Source organism: Balaenoptera physalus, assembly GCF_965194825.1.
Source record: "Balaenoptera physalus genome assembly, chromosome: 14".
NCBI lineage: Eukaryota > Metazoa > Chordata > Mammalia > Artiodactyla > Balaenopteridae > Balaenoptera > Balaenoptera physalus.
Genome location: NC_138893.1, coordinates 69,091,794 through 69,106,419, shown reverse-complemented (window position 1 = coordinate 69,106,419; position 14,626 = coordinate 69,091,794). Strand labels below are relative to the sequence as shown.

General features: G+C 54.5%; 2 protein-coding genes across 5 annotated transcripts in view; one reads left to right on the top strand and one right to left on the bottom strand.

Moving 5' to 3' along the window:
• Window positions 1-10,450: 10,450 nt before the first annotated feature.
• CXCL12 (C-X-C motif chemokine ligand 12) overlaps window positions 10,451-14,626 on the top strand; it is a 28,442-nt gene continuing 24,266 nt past the window's right edge. For 2 of the 4 annotated variants that reach the window (XM_082423970.1, XM_082423971.1), the window contains exon 1: window positions 10,453-10,612. In XM_082423970.1, the coding sequence (XP_082280096.1) occupies window positions 10,552-10,612 (61 nt within the window). In that variant the 5' untranslated portion in view covers window positions 10,453-10,551. Of the gene's footprint in view, window positions 10,613-14,626 lie in introns of all 4 variants that reach the window. The other 2 variants (XM_082423969.1, XM_082423972.1) reach the window with 2 other exon arrangements.
• On the bottom strand, window positions 10,619-14,616 carry LOC309642368 (uncharacterized protein). Its single transcript, XM_082423949.1, has 2 exons — window positions 11,241-14,616; window positions 10,619-11,140 (listed from the first exon to the last, which is right to left on the bottom strand). The coding sequence occupies exons 1-2, from the start codon at window positions 11,332-11,334 to the stop codon at window positions 10,713-10,715; spliced, it is 522 nt and encodes a 173-aa protein (XP_082280075.1). The 5' UTR covers window positions 11,335-14,616; the 3' UTR covers window positions 10,619-10,712.

Below are 14,626 nucleotides of genomic sequence, written 5' to 3'. Positions count from 1 at the left end.
ACAACGTGTCGGCACCAGGCGAGCTCCGAGGACTCTTCATCCAGGGAGCAGAAGAGCTTCTGGGGAGCTCGGGCCGTCCACTCTGGCGTCTGCCTGAAAGCCATACTCTTGGGGGTCAGCCTCTGCCAGGACCTCCAGTTACCCCCCGAAAGGGAGGGAGGACGAGCCCAGGGGACCACAAGGGAGGAGTGCACCCTTGCCACTGCAGGGCAGACTGGAAGCAAGGAGCACCCGAGGGTGGCGCTGGGTGCCCAGGAGGGCAGTTCCGGTGCTCAGGTGTGACTGCTGGGGTTGGAGACGTGGCATCGCTGAGATGACTCGGTTTGTTGGTCCCTCGGGGAAAGCAAATACCCAGGGTGTGGGGAGAGGGGCCGGGGAGGCCGCTGAGTGCCCAAGGACAGGAGTAGAGGTGCCTTTCCAGATTCTTGCCCCAAATAGATCCCAGGAGGCGGGGGGCTTACTGGGCAGGCACACACAGCCTTCGTGGCTGCGGCTGGCCTTTCTCCCCATTAACTCACCCTCCCTGAGCTGACCTGCCGGAGGCGGAAAGTGTGGGGCTCACACTCATGCTGGCCTCCAAAGCATCCCCGATCTGCAGCTATGCAAGCCAGATGGGTTCTGTCCCAGGTGCCCGGCTGCTGGGGGGAGACTCCGGCTGGCTGCAGTGCTGAATGCCCCTCTTCCCTCCACGGCTGTGATCTGAGCTGAGCTTAGCACTGGCTGAGCACTGCCCAGGGTCCTAGCGCGGACACTGCAGGCGGGGCTGGGAAGGTGGAGGGGGCCAGGCTAGGGAGCTTACGGCTCTTTTTAGGGACACGCTGGGTGCTGCCACCTACTGGTGCCCCTCCTCACTGGGCACAGACCCTAAGGGGAGCCTGAAGTGGGCAGCGGGCCACTGTGAGGTCTGACAGGTAGCTCTCCATCCAGGCCAGTTTCTTCCTTTATCTTATCTGCAAACTAAACACATCTACCATCTGGCAACCTGGGGAGATGGAGGTCAGATTTTGCACACATGAAGAATTTCTGCCTGAATAAACAAGTTTTTTGTTTGTTGGTTTTTTGGGGTTTTTTCCCCCTCTTGGTTCCTGGTCATTCTCAGAATCGATCCAGCTGTTCAAAGCCTGGGCCATCTCCTGGCCCCAGAAGTACTCTGGGGTGACACCCCTGGGCTGGCTAAGTGAGAGGAGGGAAAAGGCGGGTCTCACTTCTGTGGCCCCGGGAAGGAGAGGCCTGCCCTTGTTTGGGGTGGAGGACGGGCAGGTGGCAGCCCACCCCAGCCTGGCCCTGCCCTCATTGCTCTCCCTGGGGTCCTGGAACTGGAGGCTTACTCCAGGGAGGGTGACTGACATTTACAGACAAGCACCCTCTTCCTCCGACCAAGATGCAGCTCCTGGGAAATGCCCTCCCTCCCCGGACCTCAGTACAGCTCTCCTGTCCTGCCCTCCTTCTGTCTCCTTCCACCTCCCCTTTCCCCTTCCCCAGTGCTGATGGGGAGCTGACCCTGGGTACAAAGATCAATTTATCTTCACTCCCATCTCCTATCAGTTCCTAGGTCTGCAGACAGGCTGGTTCTCACTGAAACCATGATTGCCCAAATTCCAGGGGCTGGTGCTTACAGAAAATAAGCTCCCATTTAAGAGCCTGTTAAGGGGCCAGGCTGAAAGCAGCAAGGGGGCAGGGGTGAGGAGTGGGTGCTCAAAACCTGTTTTTCTTGCTGTCAGGTCTGACGCAGGGACCAGTTGCTTGCAGACACCTGCCTGAGAAGCCTCTGTGTTAAGACTGAGGTGGCCGGCAGTGACTACAGGCAATGAATTGTTTTCCTGACGTCTTGCTAAGGTCAAATCTGCTGAAGCAGATGCACCTTCACCCTTGCATGAGCTGCTTCTTCCTGATGGCATTCCCAACCCTCTCAATGAGTACACCAGCCTTTAGAGGTCCTGCAGCTGGGGCATGAAAACCCCCAGGACCCTGCCTCTCCACCCACCACCTGAGCGACCTCCCTCAAGTCTTTGAGTCCTGGATTCATTCCTTGCCAGCAAAATGGGGATGAGAACCCCTGGTTCAGTGGGAGACAGAAATGCATGCAAGAACTGCTTCATAAACCAAGAAGAGTTGTAAATTGGGAAGACATAAATAATAATAATAATAATAATAAGTGCTGGCATTCCCTGTGCTTACACAGAATGGAAGTGTGCCATCCTCCAAGCTTCTGGCTCCACCAAAAGGGAAGAGCAGATCCCACCACCTCTTCCAGCTCCTGTAAACAATGTTCCATTCTAAGAAGCTGGTGCCTGCGCATGACCTTAGCTGTGAGGATTTCAGATCTGCTAGGGCAGGGATGAGGGGGGCCCTCGTCAGGAGCCCAGAGAGCCATGCCTGGAATCCTCCAGGAAGACGCCAATGGGTATGAGACAGGAGGCCCAGGGCCCACGCTGGGGCTCCCAGCCGGCCTGGGCCTCCGAGGCTCTGCAGACCCCACAGCAGGCCTCAGACACAGACCGAAGGACTGCGGGCCTCATTTTGGTCTTTGAGGTCAGCTATCTGTAGGGTTATTAAACTGCCTCCTCTCAGCTCTAGAGTAGAACCTAACCGTGAAGTTTCAGACCCCTGCTACACACCAGCCAGTGCTCCGCAAAGTGGACCTTGGGTCAGGGGGGAGTTTGCCCTTCCACGTCCAAAGCAACCAAAACACCGGCACCTCCACACCCAGACTGGAGCGAGCCGGGAACACATGGGCCATAGCATGAGTTCTGGGCAGAGTCTGGTCTGCATTGCCAGCTCAGCAGGTGATGGGAAGTCCATTCACTGTCTGGGCCTGGGTGTCAGCATCTGAAGAGTGGGTCAACACGCTTACCCTGCAGTGCGGCTGGGAAGCTCAGCTGAGGGGCAGCGTGACCCGTCTCTGGACTCGTCAGGATCTGACATTCGGCCAGACTGTGGCTGTCATCACACACAGGACCTCAGGCTAAGTGCAGCCTCAAAAGGCAGCTTGGTGCTTGGTCCCTAGGGAAGGACGCCTGTCCTCATAAGTTTAAGCTTTGCTTTTCCTTCAGACTTCAAGACCTGTGCGAGGTCTAATGGGCTCTTTCTACTGAGGCATGAGATTCTGATACAGCTAAGACTGCCGTCTCTGCGTGGTGGAATATCAGAAAAGCATGGGCCTCCTGAGGTCACTGGGACAATATACAGCCTACAACTTCACAAGCCAGTGGTGCTGTTGGACCAGGTACAAACTGAAGTCACCCATCTCTGTTGATAATGGCCTGGTGTGCAGGGACTCTCACCCCGCCCAGCCAGGACAGGACAATGTGCTTTTCTTGGCCCGCTTTGGGCAGGGGTTCCTGACCCCTCCTGAGTTATGAGCGCTCAGGGTTGGAACTTCCTGCTCAAAACCTCAACTGCAGTCAACTGGTAGACAGAATTATACCCACACTGACCTGCGGAAGAAGCCACAGAAGTAAATATTGCCTCGGGTCAGAGCCCCTCCTGGAATCTCAGAACTTTGTTGAAAGCTGCCAAGGCAGGGGTAATACATCACCACCACCCGTCTCTGTTTACAACCGGGTAATGCCTTTTATGACTGCCTCTCTCTATCCTGAATATTTGTTTTATTGCCCCTGTAGGGAGATTTTTCCATTTGGCAAAAATCATCAGATGGTTTTAGTCATGTTAACAACTGCTCATTAAATGCAAAGGAGTAAACAGTGAAATAAAGGTTTGTTTCTTTGTTATTTTTTTCTTTCTTTCCTTTTTTTTTTTTTTTTTTTTTTGTTATTTACGGAAGAAAATCATGGGATGGGCAGTAAGAGGTAAAGAGTACTCAGATGTTGTCCCTCCTTAGCGCCTTGCCTGGGTGGGAAGCCAGGAAACCCTCCCTGCCTTTCAGGGAGCCCATTCCTTCAGCAAGGAGAGAGCGAAGGTTTTGATCTGTTTCAAGGTGAGGGCTTGCTGGGTGATCTCTGGGTTTTGGGCCCTTGATGCTTGATTCTTCTTCCCCTGTGGCCCAGAAATCAGGAGGTACATCTTTCTGTTCCTGGTGGAAAAGGCATCTCAGGGCTAGAGCAGTACCTGGAGAGAATTGGTGTGGAGTGGTTGAAAGGGAGAGCCAGGTAGATGGGTGGGTGGATGGATGGATATATGGATGGGTGAGTAAACAGATGGAGGGGTGGATGGATGGATGGATAAGTGGACAAATGGATGGTTGTATTGTTGGGTGGATAATGAACGGATGGGGGGATGGTTGGATGAATGGATGAGTGGGTGTATAGAGGAATGGATAGATGTATGGATGGGTGGTGGAAGGGTGAAAGGATGGATGGACGGATGGATGGAAGGTTGGATTGCAGACTTATGAAGGAAGTAGAGCACCTCTTGGTGGCAAGCCTAGGGCTGTGAGGCAAAACTTGGGTACTTTACAGAGACAAAGGGAGTATCAGTGATCCATCAGTCTGATTACAAATGTAAAAACTTCATTCTGGGAACCTAAGAAGAGAAAGGTTGCTGGAAGCTGGAAGCCAGTGAGATTTCATGGCTGAGACTCAAACTCGCAGTCAGCATCCTGGATTTGCATTGCTTAAAAACAACAACAACACCGCTAATTTACAGAGTTTTATTGATAACTTATCCCCAAACGAAAATATCTTTTAATGATCAACTTGTTTAACCTCCTCAGTCTGCTTCCGAGCAGTGGGTTGGGAGGATGCGTACCTTAGAGGTGCTGGCAATCCTCGCCACCCGAGCCCATCTCCCACTTATATCCCCTGCGCCAGGCTGCCAGGGGGACCTGCCTTTGCACTTGGCTTTGAAAGCCTCTCTGGGCAGCCTCCGTGTGCGGTCTTGTCCAGCACATCTGTGAAGAAAGACTTCAGACTCTGGCCACAGGGATGCAAGGTGGAGGAAAATGTACAAGTCCCTCCTCTGAACAGGGAGGGCCAGTGGGGCTGAGATCCTGACTTCTCTGACTAGGGGACCAGCTGTGCAGGCAGTAGGCCCAGCTCTTCCTCCATGACCCACAGCAGTGCTTGACCTCTTTCTATATCTGAGAATCCCTCCAGATAGGATACTGCTCATGTGATGCTCATTCCTGGCAAGACGGCTTCTCCTCCTCCCCCATACACAGCCCAGGCCTCCTAAACAGACAGAAAGGGTGTCAGTAGCTGGACTTCACATACATCTGCTCAGACCAGAGGAAGAGGAGGGCTGGTGATGCTGGAGAGAAGAAGCCTGGATCTCCTTGCCTCAGGCATGACCAGGACTATTTCTGGAAGGTCAGGATTGGGGCTAGTGTGTCATTAAACTGTTCATAGCAAAAAGGAGAATAAAAAAGATCATTCCCATACTGCTTTAATGCACCACTTGCCAGCATAATAAGACTCTGTTGTAGTAAAATTCAAGAAATTCTCTCACTGAGAAAGTGGGTGATTTCAGAACTTACCTTCCCAATGCCCTTCCCACCCTCTGCCCACAGGTCCTGAAGTTGCAGGCAGGGAGTCCACAGAGAGGGGCTCCATTGTGTCGCGAAGAGTGTAAGACCCTGGGGTCGGGTTATCAGACTCAACAAATAAAAATCCTGCACACCTAGTTAAACTTGAATTCCAGATGAACAACGATTAATTCCTTCTAGTGTAACTATGTCCCATGCAATATTTGGAACATATTTATACTAAAAAAAAAAAAGACACATTTATCTGAAATTCACATTTAACTGGGTGTCCTCTAGTTTACGTGGCAAATCTACTCTTCTATCCTTCACCAGGAACAGCCCTACTCCACAGGCAGGCTGAGCTGGTTTAAATCCCCGCTCTGCCAAAGAGTAGCCATGTAATCTTAGTTCCCAAATCTGGGGAATGGGGTTAACACTGAACCCGCCTCGCAGGTAGATGTGGGCATAAAGGAGGCAAAAGGTATACAACACGGAGTAACTCCTGTGTAAATGTTATTTATCCCCCAGGGCACACACTTCCTATCACCCAGGGGTTTATGGTAGGGGCTGGTGTATACTCCAGCTCCAGAAACTTTGATGGAGCTCCAGATGCCGAGACCAGTCTGCCCAGAGGCAAGGGTACTAAGAGAGAGGGGTAGGGTTAGGATTGGCAGAGCAAATTTGGACCTGCCTCCACTGATTTTGGTGATGGGGTGCAGGCAGAGTTGCATTGGTGTGTGGGAGCTGGTGTGCAGGCTGGGGGCACGAGGATGTCCCAGAAAATACCACCCCTGCTTTAGAAGTGTCCATATCAAGGGAGAGTCTTTGGGTACAGCCACCTTACACAGAAGATCTGGCTTGTTGGACGTGCACCGTCACCTAGGGTGAGCCCTGCCTGCATGTGTGTCCCAAAGCCAGCCAGGACCCAGCACAGAGCGAGCCCCATGCAGGAGCCCTGCCTCAGCTTCCCTGGGTCCTTCCCTCCAGGATGAACTGGGGCTCTTGGAACTGGCTCTTGAGGCCAATTTGGGATCCAGTCAATGAAAACATAGTCAGCCTGACAGATGCTAAGCCCGGGCCCTGGGAACAGGACTCCAAGAGGTTCCCTAGACACCTGCCATGGAAGTGACCTCCATCCCCGCACACACTGATGTTCCAGAATCCAGAGACGCTGGTCCAGAGAGTTGTGCCTTTGTCCTTGGCCAGCTCTGCCATGTTGGCCAAGGCCTTGAACTGCTCTGAACTTCAGGCTCCTGTCTTCAAAGCTGAGATATTAGGGCTTATTCTGTTGGTGTCATCTTTGTAAGAACCAAATGTGATGAATTCAGAGACAGCAAACTGAAGCCCTGTGTAAATATCTTCCTGAGGGCCTTCTCTGTGCCAAGTGCTTTCACACTTAGTAAATCCGAAGGCCAACCCTGAGAGATAATATACCCATTCCACAGATGATAGCATCGAGGCTCTGAGGTTTCGTCTTTCTCACGGACCTCCTGGTTCCCAGGGTAGGACATATACCAGTGAACCCCGATGCGAGATGTCAAAGGTGGGAGAGCAGGGGTGGGTGGGGTGTAGCCCCTCCAGGCCCACACTCAAGGCTGTATGAAAGAAGCCTCATGATTGGGGTGGGAGGGTCATGGGTATCCAGGGTTGGGGGTTGGGATCTCATGTATCCCCACACTCTTCCTAGGACGTGAGCACTCCTGGGTGAGCATTCTCTGGCCTTATCTGGATGGCAAGAGTGAAGATGCCATATCTCCCTTGTATTATTTTGTTTTACCACTTTGAGACCAAATGGTTCGTTTATAAAAGGGGGAGTGTCAAGCAATTTAAAAATGTTCTTTACTTATTTTCAAACTTCAGATCTTTTTGTACCACTGTCTGATTTTTTGCTCTCCCCAACCACCTATACTATTGCATGCTTTGTTAGTTTAGATCTACTTATTTTTTAAAACTTAAATCATGAAATCAGTCTTGAGCAATATCTGAAATGTCTGCTTTAATGTGCTAGTTATTTTTTATTACTTTAAAAAATAAGTTTATAAATCTATGTTGTTTAAAATAATGTTTTCAGAGTACCACCTGAAGTCATCTTGTTGGTTTCACACTGGGAAACAATGATTGGGTGCAAACTTACAACCCTGTACTAAGGTCCTTCTCTGAAAGCGCAGTCACTGAACTCTGAAGGTGTGAAGAGCCTAGGCTGGGCAGAGGGCTGTGGGCAGGCACCTGGACTGGCACTAGGGGTCTAGAGACCATAACACAAAATCGAGCCTTGGAGATGCACCTGTCTGTTAACCCAACAGCCGGACCCCTGCCTCCCTCTCACCTTGAACTCCTCATGACTGAGGTGTCCCTGAGGAGCTGCAGCTCTGAGTGCTGAGTGTGGGAGAAATCTGCAACATCTCACAGGGAAGGTGGCATTGCTTTGGGCCTTGACAGGGAACTGAGCTTCCTGGCAGAGAAAGAAAGGTGGAGCCTTTTAAGCAGAGATAGTGCCATAAACAAAGGACAGAGGAGAAAGGGTAGTGGGCCCTGCTACCCTGAATTTGGGAGGCATCCCTGTGACAGAGCACAGAGCCCAGGTTAAAAAGGCACAGTCTGGTCCCCGGAGTGTTGACTTGTGCAGAGTTTTAAATTTAAGTAGCTTGCCAACTTATAAACTGTGGACAGTTTACAGATCCTTGGCTTCCCTATTTAAAATCCTAACTCACTCCCCTTCCTTCTGGTCCATTTTCTCGAAGCACTTAATGACCTTCCATAGTTTATGTGCTTAATTCCTTATGTATAGTGCCATTTTCTTTTCCCCCATCCCCCAGAATGTACACTCCAGGAGGAAAGGGGTTTGGGTTGTTTCGTCTGTTTGTTTGTGCTTCCTTTACTGAAGTATTTCAAACACTTATCCCATGTCTGGAACATAACAGGTGCTCAATAAGAATTTTACTGAATTAATGGAGGAAGTGATGGCACTGATGGGTCCCACACTAATGTCTGTCCTGGGGTTGTGGGGCGCGGCCAGACACAAGGCCCTGGTTTCCCTTCAGCCCACGCGGGTCCCTCCCAGTGGCTCCCTCAGGCTGTGGGAGCAACAACCGATTTGTGACCAAAAGCAAACAAGCGAGAGGCTTTGACATTGGCTTTGGCCGGACTTTCAGGTAAGGCTCCACAAGCGCGGCTGTCGCCGGGCCTCTGTGGTGTGGCCCTAAGTCCCGGCCACCCGATATATGACTGAACCTTGCAGCTTCACCCGTCTGTGCAGTGATCTGGGGCGGGCCCGAGTCTTGGTCCACTCGGACCGCAGGGGCGCGGGGAAGTGGGGGAAGGGGGGAAATGAGAGACTTCGCCACCAGAGGGCGCCCGAGCTCAGCCGCCGCTCGCCAGCTTGTCAGCAGCGGGCTAGGGCTCCAACTGGAAGATTTCCTGCCCCAGGTCTCCCGAGAGGAGGTGGAGACCGGGGGATGCCGGAGGACCGTCTTATCCATTGGATTGTTAGTTCTTTAAGGGCAGGGACCAAGTCAGTGGGATTCCCGGCTCTACACCCAGCACTCAGAAGCAGGCTCGGCCCGGAGTGAATGAATGAATGAATACAGGTTCACAGAGCACCTAATTGGGCGCGAAAGTAGTTTGGAAAAAACAAAACAAAACGAAAAATGCAAAAGACACCCATCCCCACGGCCGGAATCCCGGGGCTCTCGCAGCTTCCTGCTGATTGCCCCTTCCCTTGGCCCCCAGTTGGAGCAGCTGAGCCCAGGCCGGGAGGGCCCTGCCCACTCCCCCAAGGCCAGAGATCCGGGACTCCAGAGACTTGTCCCCACCGAACACCCCTTGAATGGACGCGGGGACAGAATCCACTCCATTGTCAGGTTATGAGGGAAAGACCAGAGGGAGGTGGCCGGAGAGGCTTGTGACCACTAGCGAGGCTCAGAAGGGCACTCCTCTCACCCCTGCGCCTCCCACACCGCCTGCTTGCAACCCAGTGCTCTGCTGGGGCCATCTCGGGTGTCCAGGTTAGGGTGCGGCAACCTGCCAGGAGGGCTGGACACCGCCGAGAGACGACCCCGTGGGTGTAGTTCTCTGGACCAGAAAGACGAGGAGCGCCCTCCTGGATGTGGGGGGAGAGGGGAGTTCTTTCATCACTTCGGGGGGCGCAGGGCATCCTTTGGGGAGAGGGAGAAAATAACTGAAGTGTAAACAATTATTTCTACCTTCCATTTCTTGAGTACAGACTATGTGTCAGACGCAGTGCTGAGCACTTCGTGGTGGTTGGGAGGGGAGTCTCAAGTCAAATCCCACAGTTCCCCTCCGCGGGGTGGGAACTGGGTTTATTCCATTTCACAGTGGAAAGAGCAGAGGTGCAAAGGGCTAAGTAAATTCACGTTTACTAAGAGCCTCCGGGGCGAACTGCCATTATTTCCTTTTGGTGGCAGAGCACTCTGTTTTAGAGCTTCAATTTCACAGTTGAGGAAACTGAGGCTCGGCTAATAAGTTATAGCTTTGGCTCGGAATCAGAGTCGCTCTGCCTGCAAAGACTAGTCTGTTTCCCTTAGTCCCAGCTTTCCCCACCGCTGAGCAGCGAGCTGAAGCCGGTGGTCACCTCCAGGTCCTACACTCCCCAAAAAGGACCCTCTTAGCTACCCGGGACGCCGCTGGCCTAGCTGGTCCTCACCTCTAGGACCGACCTGTTTGTTTTTCCTTGGTTCGCATTCTGTTCCCGCCTCTGGGACTCAATCTTTCTATCTGCATAATGGGAGCAGTAACCAGTCCCATCCGCGACCCTCACTGAGCGGCTGGCTTCCTCGGTGCAGGTTAGGCCTACAAAGCAGGGCCCAGCGCAACCGAGAGGTCAAAGGCTGGGGCGCACCGCAGTCCCAGGAGCATCCCGGGCGCGGAGCAGGGGTGGGAGGGAGGGGACAGGGGGAGCGGCCGCGTGGGAGGGGACTCTGGTCAGAGCCCCGGGCCGCAGGCAGAATTCGGCTCCAGGCCCGCCCCTTGCCGCGCGCCCGCCCCGCCCCACCCCGCCCCGCTTTCGCCTCTAAAGTGCTGGGCGCGCGCCTCCTGCTGCCGCACTTTCACTCTCCGCAGTCGCATCCCCTCCGCGTCCTGCCTCCGTCCGCCCGCCGCCCGCTCTTGCCATGGATGCCAAGATCGTCGCTGTGCTGGCCCTCGTGCTGGCTGCGCTGTGCCTCAGCGACGGTGAGTGCGCCCGGAGACGGAGGCGTGGGCAGGCGCCAGGCTCCTGACTCCGTGCGGGGCCACGGCTCCTCTGCCCCGGCCCGAGCCGTCCCGAGCGAACCTAATCCGCGCCTCTTTGCACCCGGGAGGTCGAGGCAGCCCACCTCGCGGGGCGCGCTCCCTCGGCGTGCGGCGTTTGAGGTCCCCAGCGTAGCGTCCCCCGCGCTGAGGTTCGCACTCCGCTGCCGAGCTCGGGTTCCGGGACGCGTGAGCTGCCGCCAGACCTCTGGCGGGCTGCAGAGCGAGGTCGGGCGGCAGAGCGAGGTCGGGCAGGATAACTGGGTGCGAGCGCGCCCAGGGCGCTTTCGGAGCCGGCGCGGGAGGGCGCGGAGCCGAGTCGGGAGCCTCGGGTCCCTGGCCCTTGACCATCCACCTCCCAGCTAGTGCCTTCCCGCGGCCCAGCTCGGTTTCCAGAGTAGAATGGGCTCCTGGCTCCGTGCGGGGCCACGGCTGCTCTGCACCGGCCCGCGCCAAGGCGGTCTGCGGTTCCTGTTGGAGAGAGCGCTTTGCAAAGCCTGTCTGGCATCGCAACTTGCTTGTGGTGGCAATGCGATCGGGTGCAGCTGCGAGGCGTCCCTCGCAGTCTTACCGTTCCGAGCAGCTGTCGGGTTTGCGGCGAACGCCTGGCTGCGCTTCTGTACCGCAACGCGGTCCGCAGCGACGCGGCGAAGCTGGAAGCGCATCCAGACAGTACCTTCCCTGCCTCTTCCTGGGGTCACCCAGGAGAGGCCCAGGGGCGATCCGGGTCATGCATGCGCCTGCCCAGCCCCCAAAACACACCTGCAGGCTGGCGCCTTTGTCGCCAGACGGGCGAGCACTACTCTGTCTCGGAGTGAGCGCTGCAGCAAAGTTGAATCGCCAAGGCTTTAGGCCGTGGGGGAAGGTGGTGTACCGTTTCACTGAGAGGGAGAGAGCTTTTTTCCTTCTGAGGCTTAAGCGAAATCTCACTGTCCTGTTACAGGACACCACGGCTGCAAACCAAAATAAACTGTTGCCTCTGAACACACAAAACAAACCATGTCAGCATGGTCAGGCCATGCTGAGCTTTCTTGGCTGCGAAGTTTCCAACAAATCGCGCAGAGGGTTGAAGGACACTGTGCTCGGTGCAGCTGAGGTCTGTGCAGGGCCCCAGGCCCTGGAGCAGTCTGCTAGGTGCCGGCTGAAGACCACCGCTGCATTCTCGCTGGCCGGTGGCTGACCACCTGGGAAGTGTTCTTTAAAAGTGTAGCAAGTTGCTGGTCAGAGCCGCAGAGAGACTGGCACCAAAGGGAATTCAGAATTTTTCTGTAAGCTGAAAAAGTAACCTAGCCTGTGTCTTTACACTGACACTGACACCCCCAACCCAGGTCATGGGGCACACTCCGGTTTGGGTATTAACAGCTGAGTGGTTTGGTGAGAGTAGAGGTGTCATCATCCAGCTGTGGGAACGGTGCTTCTTCTAGCTGCCCCCTCCCCTGGGGAACTGCAGAAGTGACTAGAATGCAAGGACCCAGGTCCTTGAGTCCTGGGCACAGCTGACCTGGGGGGAGCACAGAAGGAGTGGGGGCCTCATCCACAGACTCCTCCTGACTCTGGGAAGGGTTGGTTGCTTGCCCATCTGAGTTGCCCTCTTGGCAGCCAAGTGGCCAGGTCAGGGTCCTGGGCTCCTGCTTGGTCGGGCTCTCCTTGCACGCATAGGCCGGAATGCACTTTTTGACCACCTGGAGCCTGTGTACCCATGCTGGGTCCCCTTGTTCAGGCTCTGACTCTGGTTCCTGCCCTCCCTCCATTGGCTAACCTCAGCCAAGCAGCTGGGGCCCCGGCTGCCCTGCGCTTCTAGGGGTTAAAGCCAGGGTGGGCCCCATTCCCAGGCCTGGCTGGAGGGGCTGGCTTGGGGGCTCTTGTCTCTGCATTAGAGTGGAAGGACTGCTCCGGAGCGGAGCCAAGTTCACCAGAAGCCAAGTTCCCCCGAACCCTGCGTAACATCTGGACCAGTCAGGCCTCTTGCCTGTACACGGACCCATATGCAAAACAGTTGGAAAAGTTAGTAATATTGACAAAAAGCTGGCAGGAAGGTCACCAGGTGGACACAGCACCTAGCTCTCTTGGTAAGATCACTTGGGGCTCTGTCACTTTAAAAAACCTGTTGAAATTCTCCACTTGACAGGCAGGCAACTGGGTCCTGGGAGCAGGAATAAAAATTGCCTTGGAAGGAAATGGATAATCCCAGGAGGTGGAGAAGGGAGAGGAGAAAAAGAGAAAGCTTGTGTTCTGAGCTCTGAACGGGCTCTGATTTCTGGCCTGATCGCCACTGCTTGGCTAATGGACTCAGAACAGCATCTCAGGGACACGGGGGAGGAGCAGCCCCCATCTTGCACAGCGCTGCCCCCAGCAGCTGTCATACTGTGCACCTTCCAGTTTGCTGCTCTGGGGTTGGGACCAGTCCTGACTCACCAGTGGGCCCCACATGCCGGTTCTGCTCAGCTCTGAAGGACCCCTGAGAATTTCAGGGGAACCTGGAGGCAGGACACTCGGAGGGGAGCCTTTGGCTCTTCCTTTACCCTGGCCACCCAGCCCCCAGCTGCAGGCCACTTTCCCAGGTGATCTGGTTACAGGGCCATACAGACTTCTGCAGGGACCCGGTGCACTTGCTAAAAGCCAGGCCCAGCAGCGACTTTCTGGACTTAGCCCAGGTGTAAACCTGAAGCCTGCTCCAGGCTCTCCAGTGCCACACGAGTCACTGAGAGCCTTGAAGCCAGGCTTTCTTCTTCCTGGTTTTCAGGGAGTCGAGTTTGGTCTTGGGGGGCCAGGTGGTCTGCTTTCCCCCTGACTTGTTGGCCATGCCACCTCTCGACGGAATTCAGCCTTTAGGAAAAAAATGAAGTCCCTCACTCACAAGCTTCCCCAGCTCTCTTGCCCCAAATACGGAACTTCAGAACCACCAGGAGGCCTCTGGGAGCTCTGTAAACAGGCAAACTTTTTTTTTTTTAATCTCTGGACTAAATATTCTCAGACATACATTTAATCCCTGATGATAGGATCCACAAATTCAAATAATTTGGGGTATTAAGTAGGGCTTGGATAAAATCTGCAGAAAACGCGTACACATACGCGTGCGCACACATACACGCGTGCACACATACACGTGCGCGCGCACACACACACACACACAAATGTCAGTACCCACCCCCCCATCCCCCGGGGCTTGCAATTCTAGACTTCCAGGGTGAGCTGTGGGTTCTGCAGGAGCCCTTTGCTAATTTACACTAATGAGTGTCAATTATGGCATTTTGCAAATTGGTGAACTGGCAAACAAAGATGTAATACAACCCAGGAGGCTGGAGCATCCCTGCACAGGCAATGAAAGCCACGTTTGCCTCCAGCCCTGGAAGTGCAGGGGAAAAGATGGGCCCTTGCCTGCCCTCTGGGGACGCCCAGGTAGGAAGCCAGTGGGATTCTTTTGCGGTTGCCTTGGCTTAAGGTAAATGTGAGGACAGAGAAGACTGCAGGTGGGGGAGGGGAGCATTCCCAGGGCAGCTGCAGTGGCTCCTGGGAGAGAGTGAGCCTGGAGCCTCCTTCTTCCCCCTCCCTGTTCCCTGAATCGGGAAGTCTTTCTCAGTTGGCCCTGGAGGAGTTTATTTTGCAAAGGATAGCTAGGAACCTCAGTACCTTGGACTGAAACAGTTCTCTCCTGTGATTAATGTCCTTTATCTTGAGGCACCCGAGCAGGGGCCTTCCGATTTTAGCTTCCCTACCCTCTAGGGTCCAGCTCTCCTCAGGTTCTTCTGGCCTCTTGCCCTGTAGAAGCTGAGCCTCAGCCCACTCAGAGCTCCCTGTGCTGCCCAAGGGAAAGGTCTCTGCCAGGATGCACCCATGACTCCTCCCATCGTTCCCCATCCTACCCTCATTCCACCATCTGATCACTCGGATGCAGACTCAGACACACTTGTATCCCCAAGGCCTGGCAGGATAATAACAAGCTGCTTTGTTCTCATT